Here is a 14,734-nt window from a genome sequence, read left to right as displayed (position 1 = left end):
TTAAAAAGTAAATAACAGTATCCCCGTATTGTTTAAAAAGATAACTATTTATCAGGGATGCAATGGGAATTCAACTCTGAGTTGCTAATTCACATGGAGCATGGAAGCCAATTCTGAAAAGAACGCACACCCTATTTCCCAGTCTCTATTTGTCCTATGGTCTCCATTTATACCTACTTTGGTTTTTCTCCTAATTTGCATCTACTAGAAGGAAGCATCCCTTCAGCTCTACTGCAGGCTTAGAAATAAACTGCCCACATGTGCCAGAAAGAAATTAGGCAGACTGTTCCAATAAGAACAGACTTCATGGCCTTAAAAATAGCCCCCTATAAGCACAGTTTACTTTTCTTTAGGCCTGAGCACTGTTATGCTATTAAAATATATTTCAGGTGATAAGGGGAAATTGTATCAGAATTCTCTCCCTGTGCATATATATATATATACGCATATATATATACATATATATATGCTAATCAAGGGAAATAGCTCTTATAATTGCAATAAACTATACAGACCAATTAAAAGCTATATAATAAAAAGATATGGGTAGGTTTAAATGAATCAGGGATTTAAAGAGTCAATAAATAACCATAGTTAGAAAAATATTGGATGTGATAATAAGGTCTTTCAGTTCGTGCAAATACCTAAGAGTTAGAAATTATTACATCGGTATTATGGTTCTCAAAACAACAGAAACACCATTAGAAGATATCATACTAAATCAAATGGAAAGGTTTTTCTTTTATTCCTTGGACTGTTTAGCAGAGCTAAAGATTCTTTGCACCTACCAAACTAAGACAAAACAAAACAAAACAACCCCCACCCAAAACAAATGAAAAAATGAACAAAAACAAAATTTTCTCCACATTTTAAGATTTTCTTGATAGGCAACTGACAAATGCACTTAGTTGGAAAAAACCAAGTATCAACAGAAAATGTTTTTTTGGAACCGTGTAATCAGTTTTCAAGCATTTTCTGGTCAGCTGCCAATGACCCTTGTTAACCCCTCCCCTCTGGCTTCTCCATTTCCATTGTGGAGTTCTACTTTAGAAATCAAAGTCAGGTGGGACTATATTCCATGCAAATCGCTTACTAAGCATCCTGAAAAAAAGATTATTTGAGCTGCAGTGTGGCTGCTCTCATTCTCTGGGTTTCCTTGACTACACCTTAAATTTCTTACTGTTAGAGCACTTGTTCTTCTCACCCCATTAACTTTTAAATAGAAACGGTGCTTGCTAAGCCTTATGGGTTTATGCCTCTTAATAAAAAAAAAAAAGCTGGCATTAAGAGTTTTAATTTTTTTTAATATTAGGAATTAAGGCTACTTAAGTATTCTGAAATTAAAAGCTGAGCTGCAGAAAGATGAAAGTGCTTTGGCATCAGGAGGCCCCACAATCAGAACTTCCATCTAGTTTTCCATTAAGCTGTAATCTCTCATCATTTTCCTCTGGCTTCCAGAGTCAGTCACACATTTATTAAGACAAAATGGAGTCCTTTTGGTTTCCCTGTCCCTGTTTTTGCTTTTTTTTTTTTTTTTGGTGGTGCAATGAGGGTTAAATGACTTGCCCATGGTCACACAGTGTGAAGTTTCTGAGGCTGGATTTGAACTCAAGTCCGCCTGAATCCAGGGCCAGTGCTTTATCTATTGTGCCACCTAGCTGCCCCCTGTCCCTGCTTTTAGTAGTTGGTTTCAAGACCCTTTTGGTGTGGAGTGCCTGGTCCCAAGAAGAGGCAGAGAGGAAAATGAGGATTTGGCTAAAAGAATCTCTTTGATATCTAATAACTTAGTTTTATTTAAGAAAGTCTTCTTATTGGAGTTTCAAATCAAATTCAATGGAAGTGAGTTCCTTGAACCCAGAATTACTACCATGTAAGAAATGAGCAACTATTGACAAATTTAGAAGTTTTGAAAGTTTTTATTCGAGGGGAACTTTAATACAGAGCATGCCTTTTCCTCTGGGAATGCTAAAGTAGATTTGAGGTAAATGATCTTTCTTTGCTTTATTAAGAAAATGCTTATATAAGTTAAAACTACAAAATCTTGCCTTCCTTTTATTAGATAGTTGAGAAAAATGCTCTTACTTCCCACTGTATAAATTCTATTTAGAAGAATATCAATGAAAGGTAGTTATTACCACTTTTACACTATTTTACATGGGTAGACCTTTCCCCTGTGGTTTGACTGGAGTTTCAAAATAATGGATGCTTTTGTATATAAGCCAATATTCATGGTGACCTTAGCACAACTCTGAAAATGCCTCTTAATTAGCAGTTTCTCCCTGTGGTTCTAATACAAAGCATGGTTCAGGGCCTATACAAGTAGAAACTAGTTTGGCTGAGAATTTTCATGTTTCTACTGCTTCCATGGTCAGTCTACAATCAGAATTTGGTCATCAGGGTTACTGACAAATGTGACCCCGGAATTATAGTGGGAACACTCTAAGGAATCACATTCTAACTGAAAAAGTTAGGCTTAATTTAAAAAATAAGTCTTTCGTTGGGGCGAGTGGCTTGGTTGTAGTTCCCAAAAATGTGAATGAGAGTTTTAGGAAGCCCATATTAGTACATTTACTTCAACAAGAGACTGAAATTGTCAGAACTGAGAAGTGTGAACACAAGGCTGGTAATCAGAGGATAGAGGTGAGATGTCTGGCTCTTTCTGGCTTTGTTTGGTGAATTGGGTCAAGTCAAATCAACAAACATTTATTAAGCATATACTATGTGATAAGCACTGTAATGAATTGTGGGAATTTTTTAAAAAGCCCTCCTAAGTTCCCCCCCATGGTCTTTCTTCTCAAAGAGCTCACAGTATAATAATGGGGGCTACAAAGAACATGCAAATGATTATGTACAAACAGGATAAATTGAGGGTTGTCTCAGAGGGAAGGCTCTAGCATTAAGGGGGACTGGGAAAGGTTTCTTGTAGAAGGTGGGATTTGAAGAGACTTGGAGGTGCAGATGAGGGAGAGAGCTCCAGGCATGAGGGGCAGTTGGTGAAGATGCAGATTTTGGAAGGAAAAGTGTCTTTTTCAGGAAACAACAAGGAGGGATTATAGACTATGTAGAGGAAAGTGAGGTGTAAGGAGACTGGAAAGTAGGAAGGAGCTGGTCATTAAGGGCTTTGAAGGCCAAGCAGAAGATTTTCTATTTGATCCTGGAGGTAATGGGAGCCATTGCAATTTACCGACTAGGAGATGACAGGGTCAGACTCGCGATTTAGGAAGATCACTTTGGCAGCTGAGTGGAGGAGGTCTTCTGAGGAATCAAAGTAGATGTCCTCAGGCCTTAAAGCTCAAGCACCCTCCCAGACGGCGCTTCTCAATTTCACTCAGTCTACCTAGAGTTTTAGACCCAATTCTACCAAGTCTGGTTATTAGGTTTCCTAGCTCCTATGAGAATGGCAGCAGAAAGCAAGGAAGCCAAGCATCAGTGACTTTTCTACTGGAGTTGTCATTGGCTCTTCTCTCTCCTGCCTCCTCCCCCTTCTGCTGTCCAAATGTTCATGAACCTATAAACTTCACAAAGTCTCTTGAATTCAGTCTCTCTCCTCATAAATATTGGTTCAGACCTTAATTGTCTTGGGTGCAGACTTTGGAAAGAGCCTCCTAATTGGTCTCTGTGGCCCAATCTGACTTCCACAAAAGCTGCCAAAGCAGTTTTCCTAAATAACACATCTGATAACATTAACCACCCACTCCCCACAAAAAACACCCAACTTTTTTGTTGTTTAGTCGTTTCAGTCATGTCTTCGTGGCCCTATATGGGGTTTTCTTGGCAGAGACACTGGAGTGATTTGCCATTTCTTTCTCTAGCTCATTTTACAGACGAAGAACTAAGGCAAACAAGTGACTTGCCCAGGGTCACACAGGTAGTAATTGTCTTATGCCTGATTTGAATTTAAATTCTCCTCACTTCAGGGCTGGCCCACTAGCCACTGTGCCACCTAGCTGCCCAAAAAACCTTAGTGGCTCACTATTACCTCTAGGACCAAATACAGGTATTCCCAAACAATTAAAACTTAAAACTGCACTATGAATTTTGGGACACCCTGTATAAACTCTTCTGTTTGGTATTTAAAGCTCTTTAAAACCTGGGCCCTTCCTGTCTTTCCACACAGTCACACTGGCTTTTTTGCTCTTTCTCACACATGAAGCCCCGTTTCTCACCTCTATGCCTTGGTATTGGCTGTCCCCTATACCCAGGAGCCTCTCCCTCCTCATCTTCACTTAGTTTCCTCGGATTCCTTCAGGACTAAGCTCTAGTCCCACTGCCTGCAGGACTTTCAAAGGCCTCCCAATGACTAGAGTCTTTCCCTCTCAGGTGACAGTGTACCCTGTAAAAGTCTAAACATGTCCATGTCATTAGAATGTGAACTCCTTGAGGGCAGGGCTTTTTCCCTTTGTCTTTGCATCTCCAGGGCTTAGCACAGTGCCTGGCATATAGTCACTGCTCATTGTAAACGCTTCTACTATAGAATCTTAAAACTTGCATCATCAGGGAGTTCTTCCTAAGGTCTGACAGAATCTTTCCCAATGCACCCTGTGTAATGACACATTCAGAACAGGATTGTATCTTTTGAATAATAAGAGTTCAAATAAAACAAGGGCCACAAAAGCTCTGTAATTTCCCGTTAATTTCAGAAATACTATCTTTGTGTGGGAGTCAGTGTGGTTCATTGGAAAGAATACTTGAACTTAGTCACAGGGCCTGAGTTTGAATTGTGATTCTGCTATTAACAACCATAGCACAGTCCCTGGCACAAAGTAGGTTCTTACTAGATGCTAGTTGACTGACTGACCGACTGACTTGGGCAAATCACAACCTCACTGGGTCTCAATTTTCTCATCTCAAAAAGAGGAGGCACTTGGACAAGATGACTTCTAAAGACCCTCCAAACCAATAAGAAATCTCAGATTCTCTGATTTATGCTACATAAATATTCTACTGGGAGGCATTCTCTTTGGTTCATTATAGTGCTTTGTTAGTCAAAATAATTTTTGTTTTTTAAAGGGGGTATTAGAGGTTAGGCTTGCTAAAAAGATGAATACTGTACCTCAAAAATGCTTTCTTAGTCACAGCTCTCAAGTCCAGGGAGACAACCTTCATTCACAGACATGGCAGAGGAGAAGCTATACCAATACTGTATCTCAGGCATGAGGTCATTTTTTTTTTTAAAGTTGTTTTTCTATCATAAGGCAGCTGTTTCAAATACAGATAATTACAGAACTCTGGATCATTCAAAGTTAAAAAAACAAAAATCAAACTTCAGTTCTGAAAAGAGAATGCATGGCACCAAAAACAATAACTAATAGGTGTGTCGTAATCAGCAAAATGCAAGAGCTGGGATTTGGCATGGGAAAACATGTAGAGTAACATTAGATAAGGTAAAACAGGAAGATCCAAATGACTCTTACATTCAGATAACAAAACAGAAAAGAGTCAGTGAATGACCATGAAAAAGGAGAGCAGGGAAGAATGCGGTTGCAAACTCCTCCCCTCCAGAACTTTCCCTCTCTGGGTTGGCTCACTCCTAATCTACCTCACACCAGCAGTTATGGGGTCCCTAGAAAAAGGCCACTGACATGTGGCTATGATTCGAACTATCTCAGGGTCCTAGTGTGTGTGTGTGTGTATGTGTGTGTGTGTGTGTGTGTGTGTGTGTATGCACACATATGCGTGTATTTCTCAACACCAATGATTCAAACATATATGGCAAAATAAACAATAACCAAAACAACAGATACTTGATATAAAGCAAATCAACACGTCACAGTCCATCCCTTTCACTAGTGTCTGTGGAAGACATCTGGCACACTTACATAGCCTAGCAGGGAAGCACATGAGTGGAAGCACCACAATTCTGGACTGCAAATCTCAATGTTCTAGTTTCTTTCAAGAACAACCGGCACCACAAGAATTTATTTTTCCCCTAGCTATTTCCCTTCTGATCCTTACTATTATTTTCCTGCTGGGCAAAGTCACTCATTTCCTAATCTTGAACTGCTGAAGTAATGGCAAACTCTTTTCACTCACTTCCCTTAAGCTTGGGAACTGAAAAGATCCTCAGGGAGGCCCTCTGGGAATTGAAGACAAGCCCAGCTAGCTCCTCACTCCATAGGATTCTGCATTGTCTCTCACGGGCAGCTAGGTGGTACAGCGGAAAAAGAGCCAGGAATGGAGTCAGGAATACCTAAGTTCAAATCTAGCTTCTGACATGTAGTAGCTCTGTGACCCTGGGCAAGTCACTTAACCATGTTTACCTTAGTTTTCTCATCTGTCAAATGAGATGGAAAAGGAAATGGCAAACCACTCTAGTAGCTTTGCCAAGAAAGCACCCAAATGGGGTCACAGAGTTGGACATGACTGAAACGATTGAACAACATCAACATTGTCTCTCAGTCAAATTTTCTCATAGAAAAACAGATGCAAAGCCTTTCTTTCCCTGTTTCTCCTTCTCAAACCAAAGACGGCAAGAGAAAGCAGCTAGATACTTCTGAGAAATTTCCACTTTCTCAAGTCATAGATGGCAATGAAGGGCAAGGGGTTCAAACAGCAGAGAATTCTGATCTCTTTCAATGAAATTCTTGTTAGCCTGTTATTCGGCTAGAGAGGAAAACAATGCCTTTCTTCCAATCAGCAAGCTCCAAGTGAAGAAGCTGAAGCACTTCAGGCATCTCACTCTCCTGATGATGACTTCACAGATTTTAAAAATTCTACTTTTTATTTTACACTCTCAATTCCTTGAATCAGAGCCTGCTGGTGGTCAGTAATTCATCTTTACTTTATGAGGTAAAACTCAAAATGCTTTGTGTAAGGCATAAACCCCCAAATTCTTAATCTTTCTGTAATCTTCCAAGCAATTATTTGATTAAAAACTTTCCTAAGTTATGACTTTTAAAACTCTAAAAAATCATCTGGATCTGGACTGGTGGACAATGACCGCCTCTACCCATCATGACCTAAGACACTGTTTTTTTTATCCAAACCCTCGTCCTAAGGGTACGTTTGTCTGAGGGGTGTTCTATCCAGTCCTGTAGATAGTGTTTATCTTTCCTGCCCATTTTATCTGAGAGAAGCTGAAGCCTTCACAAGTTGATTTCATCCTTTCTTGTTACATGAAAGTTATTTTTCTGCTCTTTTCGGCAACTGAACTATTCACCTACATAAGGAGAAGTACCTTCCACAAGGATGGAAAAGAGGAGATAAGATAAACATTTAAATAAAAACCATTCATTTTAGTGGTTAAATGAAATGCTTCATTCGGAAAGTTCTCAGCTTTCTGTTCTCTCTAACCTACATCTAAGTTGATTAGTGTTTCTCCTTTTCTTCATAAAACGAAGACTGCTTGTTGGATAAACTTTGGAGAATGTTTAATGCAGCCCTACAATTTTTGCCAACCAAAATATAAGTGACAGTGTTATCATCACTGAGTATAATAAAACAATTTTGGGATGGCATATAACAGAGTGAGATCTACTTAGGCAGAACGTCTTATATTATTGAACCTGCATTCTGAGGTCAGCACTTTTTTTAAAACATATAAAACACCTTAATTAGATGGTGAAGGGACCTTTTAAAAGAAGGTATTAGCTCATAATTGATCATATCAGAGGCATAGTGAATAATGAGCTGTCCTCATAGTAAGGAGTCCCATTCCTGACATATGTTGGCTGTGTGACACTCACAAGTCACTTAACCTATCACTTTTCTTGGCACCTATCCAAGACTCTGAGTTGCAGAGAAGCTGATGACTTCCACCTATGGAAGACATTTCCTTATCAGGAATTCCCTATGCCAATGAAATCATAAGCCTAGTCCTTATCCCTATTCCTGGTGAGACTCCATAGTTTGAATTTTTTTTTTTTATGAAAGTTGGAGAATGGTTGGGATGGTAACATTAATCAAAAATATTGTTCTTAAGTTTTCATGGATAAATGTTATGTTTGGGTAATTGTGGACAATAGTTCAGTTCAGTTTTGTTATTATTATTATATAATGTTATCTTTTTTGATGGTGTTCAGAGAGGAATGTTCCCAAGACTAGTCACTTTACTACTATTATTCTTTTATATTTAATATTCTGTGATCATCATATCATTCATTATCATTAACTACTTCATTCATCCCAAGGTGAAAACAATTCAATTCAATGCAGATACTATATTAAATACTAAAGAATAAAGAGATAATTTAAAAAATAGTCCCTGCCTTCAAGGAGCTTACATTCAACTGAAGGGTTATAATATGTTGGTAGAAAATGAAATAAAAAGAAAACTGAGAAGGGAAAATGCACTAACATCTTGTCTGAGGGGACCAGGAAAAGCTTTGTGTAAGAAGTGGCACTCAAAAAATATTCTAGAAGGTAATAGTGAGGAGGAAGTTCATTATAGGTGTGGGGGATGACCAGTGCTGAGCTTAGAGTTAATGGGAGCAGTATAAAATATGAATGGAAGGTAGATGGTAGCCGGATGGCAGATAGCCTAAAATGGAAGGCCACAGTTTTATTTTATCCTTTAAGCAATGAGGACCTGAAATAGGGCAGCTAGGTGGTGCAGTGGATAAAGCATTAGGCCTGGAATCAGAAAACCATCTTCCCGAGTTAAAATATAGCTTCAGACACTCACCAGCTGTATGAACTTGGGCAAGTTCCTTAACCCTGTTTGCCTCAGCTGCTTTATCTGTAAAATGAACTGAAGAAGGAAATGGCAAACTACTCTAGCATCTTTGCCAAGTCATGAAATAGGGTGACAGAGTCAGATATGACTGCAATAACTCAACAACAACAAAAGGAAGACCCACCGAAAGTTTTAGAGCAAAGGGAGTGTTATGATCAGACCTGTGTTTTAGGAAGAGTATTTTGGCAGATAGAATGAGGAGGGGAAACATCTGAATAAGAGTGACCAATGAGAAGCTTTTGAGAGCGACAGGTGATAAGGGAGTGATTAGGAGATAAGGTGATTAGGAGAGGTTGGCATGTGAGTGGAGAGCAGTGCTTGAATATAAGAGATATGACTGGAGATTTTTCAAGACTTGGCAAATATTTGGTTGCAACCAAATGATGAGGGGATGAGGAAGAGTGAATAGCTGAGGATGCTGCTGAGATTCTGAACAGGGATATCGGGGAGCATGGTCCTTAAGAAAAATGTGGCTGTGAAGATTCCTTATTTTCTTTGGTATTTATAGCTAATTCCACTTAACAGCAAGCAATCTCTAACATGATCAGGATGTCCCAAGGAAAGGAATGTTCAAACTCTCTGTTGTCAACATGGGAGATTGTTTAAATCTTATAAAAGGGCAAAGACATCTTCTGTCCCCAAGGCATTTATTTTAATACATCAGAAAACAATCTAGAAATACGTAGGAGAATACGATGGCATGGGAGCATTACAATTACTACCTTGTGCAGCTGCAAATATTTCAAGTTTCTTTGTAAATCCGTCATGGGATCCTGATTTTAGGGAGGTCAAGGAGGTTAAGTGTCTAGAACTTAAACAACCAGCCCTAAAGCTAGAGTAATTGCCGGGTAACACTTTGAGGAACTGCTTGGACAACTGGCACTAATGTTTGGCTGGAGGCAAAGTGCCTATGATGAGAGAATACTGTCTGATAAATTCTACCATTGCCTTTCAACAAGGTCAGATTGGTTAGAACGTGCTAACTACACATTCCTGTTGAAAGTACAGAAATTTGGGGTACAAAGGAATTTTCCTTTCTTGAATTTTATCAGACTTCAAGTTTTATTTTAACCCCAATCTGGATGGAAAACAAATTGGACTAAGACAAAAAGTTCTAGCAAATTTTTATATACATAAGAAGAATGTATGATAATTACATTATTTGTACAAGAGGTATAATAATTTAAACTACAGTCCAATGAGACATGATAAAATAAAAATAGGTAAATCACCATCACATTCATTTAAAATTTCATACTTTTATTTTAAGGTTCTTGTCCTTTAAAAATCAATTGTATGGGCTTATAGACCGGAAGTCCGGACCTTAAGTCTCTTTCCCGACTCTCAAGATGGTGGACCAAAACCCCCCAAAGGAGCTAAAGGAAAAAAAGGTCAAAAAAGAAAAAAAGGAAAAGAAGCCCAAAAAGGAAGATGCTGCTGAGAAGGTGGTGAAAAAGCCTCGAAAGCATTGCAGCCGCAACCCGGTCCTGGCCAGAGGGATTGGCAGATACTCAAGGTCTGCCATGTATTCCAGGCGGGCCATGTACAAACGCAAGTACACTGCACCCAAAACCCGGATTGAAAGGAAAAAGAAAGAGAAGGTACCTGCTACCATCTCAAAGCCAGTTGGTGGGGATAAGAATGGAGGAAACCGAGTGGTGAAGATCCGCAAAATGCCTAGGTATTACCCTACCGAGGATGTGCCTAGAAAGCTGCTCAGTCATGGCAAAAAGCCCTTCAGCCAGCATGTGAGGAGACTCCGATCTAGCATCACCCCAGGCACAGTTCTGATCATGCTCACTGGCCGCCACAGGGGCAAGCGAGTGGTTTTCCTGAAGCAGCTGGCTAGTGGCTTACTACTGGTAACTGGACCTCTGACCATCAACCGTGTTCCTATGCGAAGAACCCATCAGAAATTTGTCATTGCCACTTCTACCAAGGTTAACCTTTCAGGTGTGAAAATTCCAAATCATCTTACTGATGCTTACTTCAAGAAGAAGAGGCTCCGTAAACCTAGACACCAAGAAGGAGAGATTTATGACACAGAAAAAGAGAAATATGAGGTTACAGAGCAGCGCAAGGCTGACCAGAAAGCAGTGGACTCTCAGATCCTGCCCCAAATCAAGAAGATTCCTCAGCTCCGTGGCTACCTGCGTTCTGTATTCTCTCTCTCCAATGGAGTCTATCCTCACAAACTGGTGTTTTAAATGCCTGGCAGAGAACTCTTATTAAAATATTTGAAATAACAAAAAAAAATCAATTGTATGTTTAATACTTTACCATTGCTCAATATAGGCTTTACAGAGTTAAAAATTCCAAGGCAAGAAAGGGAAAGTTTGATAAATGAGTTCCAGACAATAATTCTTTTGGTTAATTTAATCTTTAAAATGTTCCAGTGACTAACGTCAAGTCGAAATTCAATACCTGCTACACTTCACTATTATGCGTCCTGTTATGAAATGAACAGAGGCTTCCAAGAGGATTTCTTGGCATCTCTGGCCATAGTTGGATATGAAGTTATCTGAATGGTTTTGAAGTGTTTTTGGCATATCAATATGGAATTAATCTCCCTTAAAACATCCTAGAGAATATAACAAATGATACAGCTTTAGGTTTTGTGGTTAAATCCTACAACCTCATTAATTGAAATTGCAATAATGATAATATGATAATGTCACATATAGTAGAGGCAGACTAGAGAGACAGCTGACTTCCAAGCCGGGAAGACCTGCCTACTTTTGTAGAAATGAAGTCCAGTCCCTAATCCTATCCAACATTATTAAGAATTAGCTAACAACCAACTAATGGGAATAAAGAACTAAGAAGTTACCAGACACTCCAAAAGTAAAAATTATAGTGACTTATTCTTATTAGTAGTAACTATAATCTTCCTTTCAACGAATCAGGACCATTCAGAATTCTTGAAAGGCTTAAAATCTTTCCGATTTTTAAGATACTTTCTTCTTTACAATGGCCAGGACTGATTCTTTTGTGTAAGTCCTCCCAAATTTTTCTTACCTTGTTTTCTTCTTACTCCCGTGCCAAGTCATAAGGTTACTCATACTATACATTCTTGACATATTCTAACATGTTAAGGATACCATACAGATTTATGAGTAATAATCAACTAAAAGTGCAGCATACTGGGAGAACAGCCACAACTTTCAAAGGTACATAAACAGAGACCAACACAGAACCTGTGCTTCAAGGTAAACCCAAGGCAGATAAAAATAAAATGGAAAGAATAAGGTAATTAACAATAAAAAATCTGTCTTAATCTTCTATTCAGAAATGGAACAAAGCCTTTTAAAATTTTAAATAATTCTATTGCTTAGAGTGATCAGAAATCTAAAATCTATTGTGTTTGTACATTTCCTCTTCGGTAGATATTTAAAGAAATTCTGAATTTAATAAACATTAAAACATTTCATATAAAATAGAGAAGAGGATTATATGTGAAACTCACGAATATCTATGATATATAGTTTTCTATTTAAAAAATAAACAGATTTGAATAAATAAAAAAAATTCAATAAATTCATTTTATTTTCAAAGATGTAATGTGTTTCCTTCTGAATGTCCTTTTGCTCTCTTCTGTGCATTTAATGACCCTCTTCTTTTTGGGGGTAACAATTGCTAGCTTTTCTCTTAAATAAAAAAAAAAATCTACCCTCCCTCCAATAGAAAAAGAAAAATACAATCCATGTTACAAATAACTTTCTGGTACTTAATCCTTCAAATCTACTGGAGGCAAAGGGATGTAGTAGACAGAGCTGGCCTTAGGTGGTAAGACTTGGGGAAGAACCACCTCTGAAACATATTGACTATGTGACCCTGGGCAAATCATTTAACCTGTGAATCATGGTGTAGTGGATAATGTGGCAGCCTTGGAGTCAGGAAGACCAGGGTTCACATCTCCATCTGGTATATAGTGGCTATGTCAATAAACCTGTAGATGTCCTAGGTAACTTTCTAAAACCAGAAGCTGCTGCTAATCTATATTGGTGGAAGAATTTTCTATATCAGGTGTTTTTTATACCAGTGAAATCATATCTAGAACAAAAACAACATCCTCCCCCCGCTCAATGACCACAGCAGGTAGGGAGTGAGGAATATCCAATCCAGCCACACATTCAACTTTGTGAAGTGCCTGGCTTCCTTATGTAGGAAGTCATCAATTCGTCATTTTCAACCTACTTGCCCTAAATATAGTATCTAGAGGTAGGATTAGGAAAAAAAACAGAAGTAATGAATAATTCAAGTCCCACCTTCCATTAGAGGTCTTTTCTGGTCCCTTCCACTATGATGCCTTCTCTTCTCATCTTTCACATACTTTGTAAATGACGAAGTATGCAAAAGACACACATCTTTTATATACATAGTTGTTGTATGTTGACCCACTCCATTAAAATGGGAGCTTCTTGAGGATAGGGGCCACATTTTTGCCTTTCTTTATATATTCAGAGCTTAGCACCAAGTCTAGAACATAAAAATGCGTAATAAATCCTGATTGACTGCAAGAGAGCTAGGCCAGCAGTTAAGAGAGACTTAGGTTCAAATCCCATCTCTGATGCTTAACAGTGGTATGACCAAGTCATATAACCTCTTAGAGCTTAACTTCCTTATCTGTAAAGGGAGTAATTCCACTAGGACATATCTGGCAGGGCTGTTGTGAGAATCAAATACAATGATGGATGTGAAGTGCATGAGAGGGAGCAACAATGATAATAACTAGCATTTAATATAGTCCTTTATGGTTTGAAAAGCATTTTCTTTTCTTTTTTTTTTTTTTAAGTGAGGCAATTGGGGTTAAGTGACTTGCCCAGGGTCACACAGCTAGTAAGTGTTAAGTGTCTGAGGTCGGATTTGAACTCGGGTACTCCTGACTCCAGGGCCGGTGCTCTATCCACTGCGCCACCTAGCTGCCCCGTTTGCAAAGCATTTTACAAATATTCTATCATTTGATGTTCACAACAATCCTGGGAAGCAGGTGCTCTTAGATAATCTTAGATAAGGAAACTGAGGTACAGTTAGAAACAGCCAGTAAGTGTCTGAGGCAGGACTGAATTCAGGTCTGGATTCACATTCTGTCTTTGATCTCTGCCTGTGTATCAGTTTCCTTATCTGCAAAGTGAAGGGCTTGGACTAGTTGTCTTCTGAGGTCACTTCCATCACTAGACTTATAATCCTATGTTCTTATACTCTGCAACCCTTAAAGTGCTACATACATATCAGTTATTGCTATTCATTTCCAAATCCTAAATTGTTATAGAGAGATGCAAAATGGCATACAGCATAAGGATCAGATTTTAAGTATAAGAAAATATGGGAGGTCACCAGGGACAGGAAAGTATCAATAAACATTCATAACTAATTTAAAATTTTGGCCTTAAAGAATTCTAATCATGTTTTGTTGAGTTTGCCATCTCAAACTATCTAATAAGTAATTTTTCTCCTAGTGTATCATTTCCAGTCTTCCCAAAATAGTCTTCTGGAGTGCTGAATTAAATTACACCACAATTCTGGAACTGCAGGAAAGGTAATTTGTATTCAATGATAAAAATCTTGCCAACTCTGGGCTTGAGGTACTTTGTTTTAAACAATAATATTCAGAGAAGTAAAATGCAAATCAGGGTTTTAATACATGGAGGGACCCTCTTTCGGTGTTAATCTCTGACATCCTTTTATTCTTCCTTGATTGACCATTTCACTCTTTTTAGAGTGGCTGTTCCAAATCCCTTCTACTCAAGTCACTTAAAAACACGAATTCCCTGTCCCTCCAGCTCTATTGAAAAAACAGATGGTTCCTGATCTAGGTACCTGATCTAGGCTCCTCCTTCTCCCCTTTACCTTAACAACCTTGTATATAATTCCATACTTTTTGTTATGCCAGTTCTCAGCAGGACCTGGCTCTTCTATCTGCCAAAGCCAACCTCTCTGATCAGGCCATTGATCTCCTCCTCTCTTCTATAGGAAGACTCCACCAAACCTCTTGGAACATTCCTTTCCAGGAGCCATTTTCTTTGGCCAAACTATCCTCATTCAATTAATCATTAAAAG

General features: G+C 38.6%; 2 protein-coding genes across 5 annotated transcripts in view; one reads left to right on the top strand and one right to left on the bottom strand.

The window, feature by feature from the left end:
- Positions 1-14,734, bottom strand: part of TBCK (TBC1 domain containing kinase) — a 285,598-nt gene that overhangs the window by 47,533 nt on the left and 223,331 nt on the right. The window lies entirely within an intron of this gene.
- Positions 10,003-10,930, top strand: LOC122731443 (60S ribosomal protein L6-like). The gene has a single exon (XM_043971555.1). It carries the CDS (start codon positions 10,024-10,026, stop codon positions 10,879-10,881), a length of 858 nt encoding a protein of 285 aa, XP_043827490.1. The 5' UTR covers positions 10,003-10,023; the 3' UTR covers positions 10,882-10,930.

The sequence above is a fragment of the Dromiciops gliroides genome, chromosome 6, assembly GCF_019393635.1.
Source record: "Dromiciops gliroides isolate mDroGli1 chromosome 6, mDroGli1.pri, whole genome shotgun sequence".
Taxonomy (NCBI): Eukaryota; Metazoa; Chordata; class Mammalia; order Microbiotheria; family Microbiotheriidae; genus Dromiciops; species Dromiciops gliroides.
The sequence above is the reverse complement of the archived record's forward strand: the minus strand, read 5'-3'. Positions and strand labels throughout refer to the sequence as shown.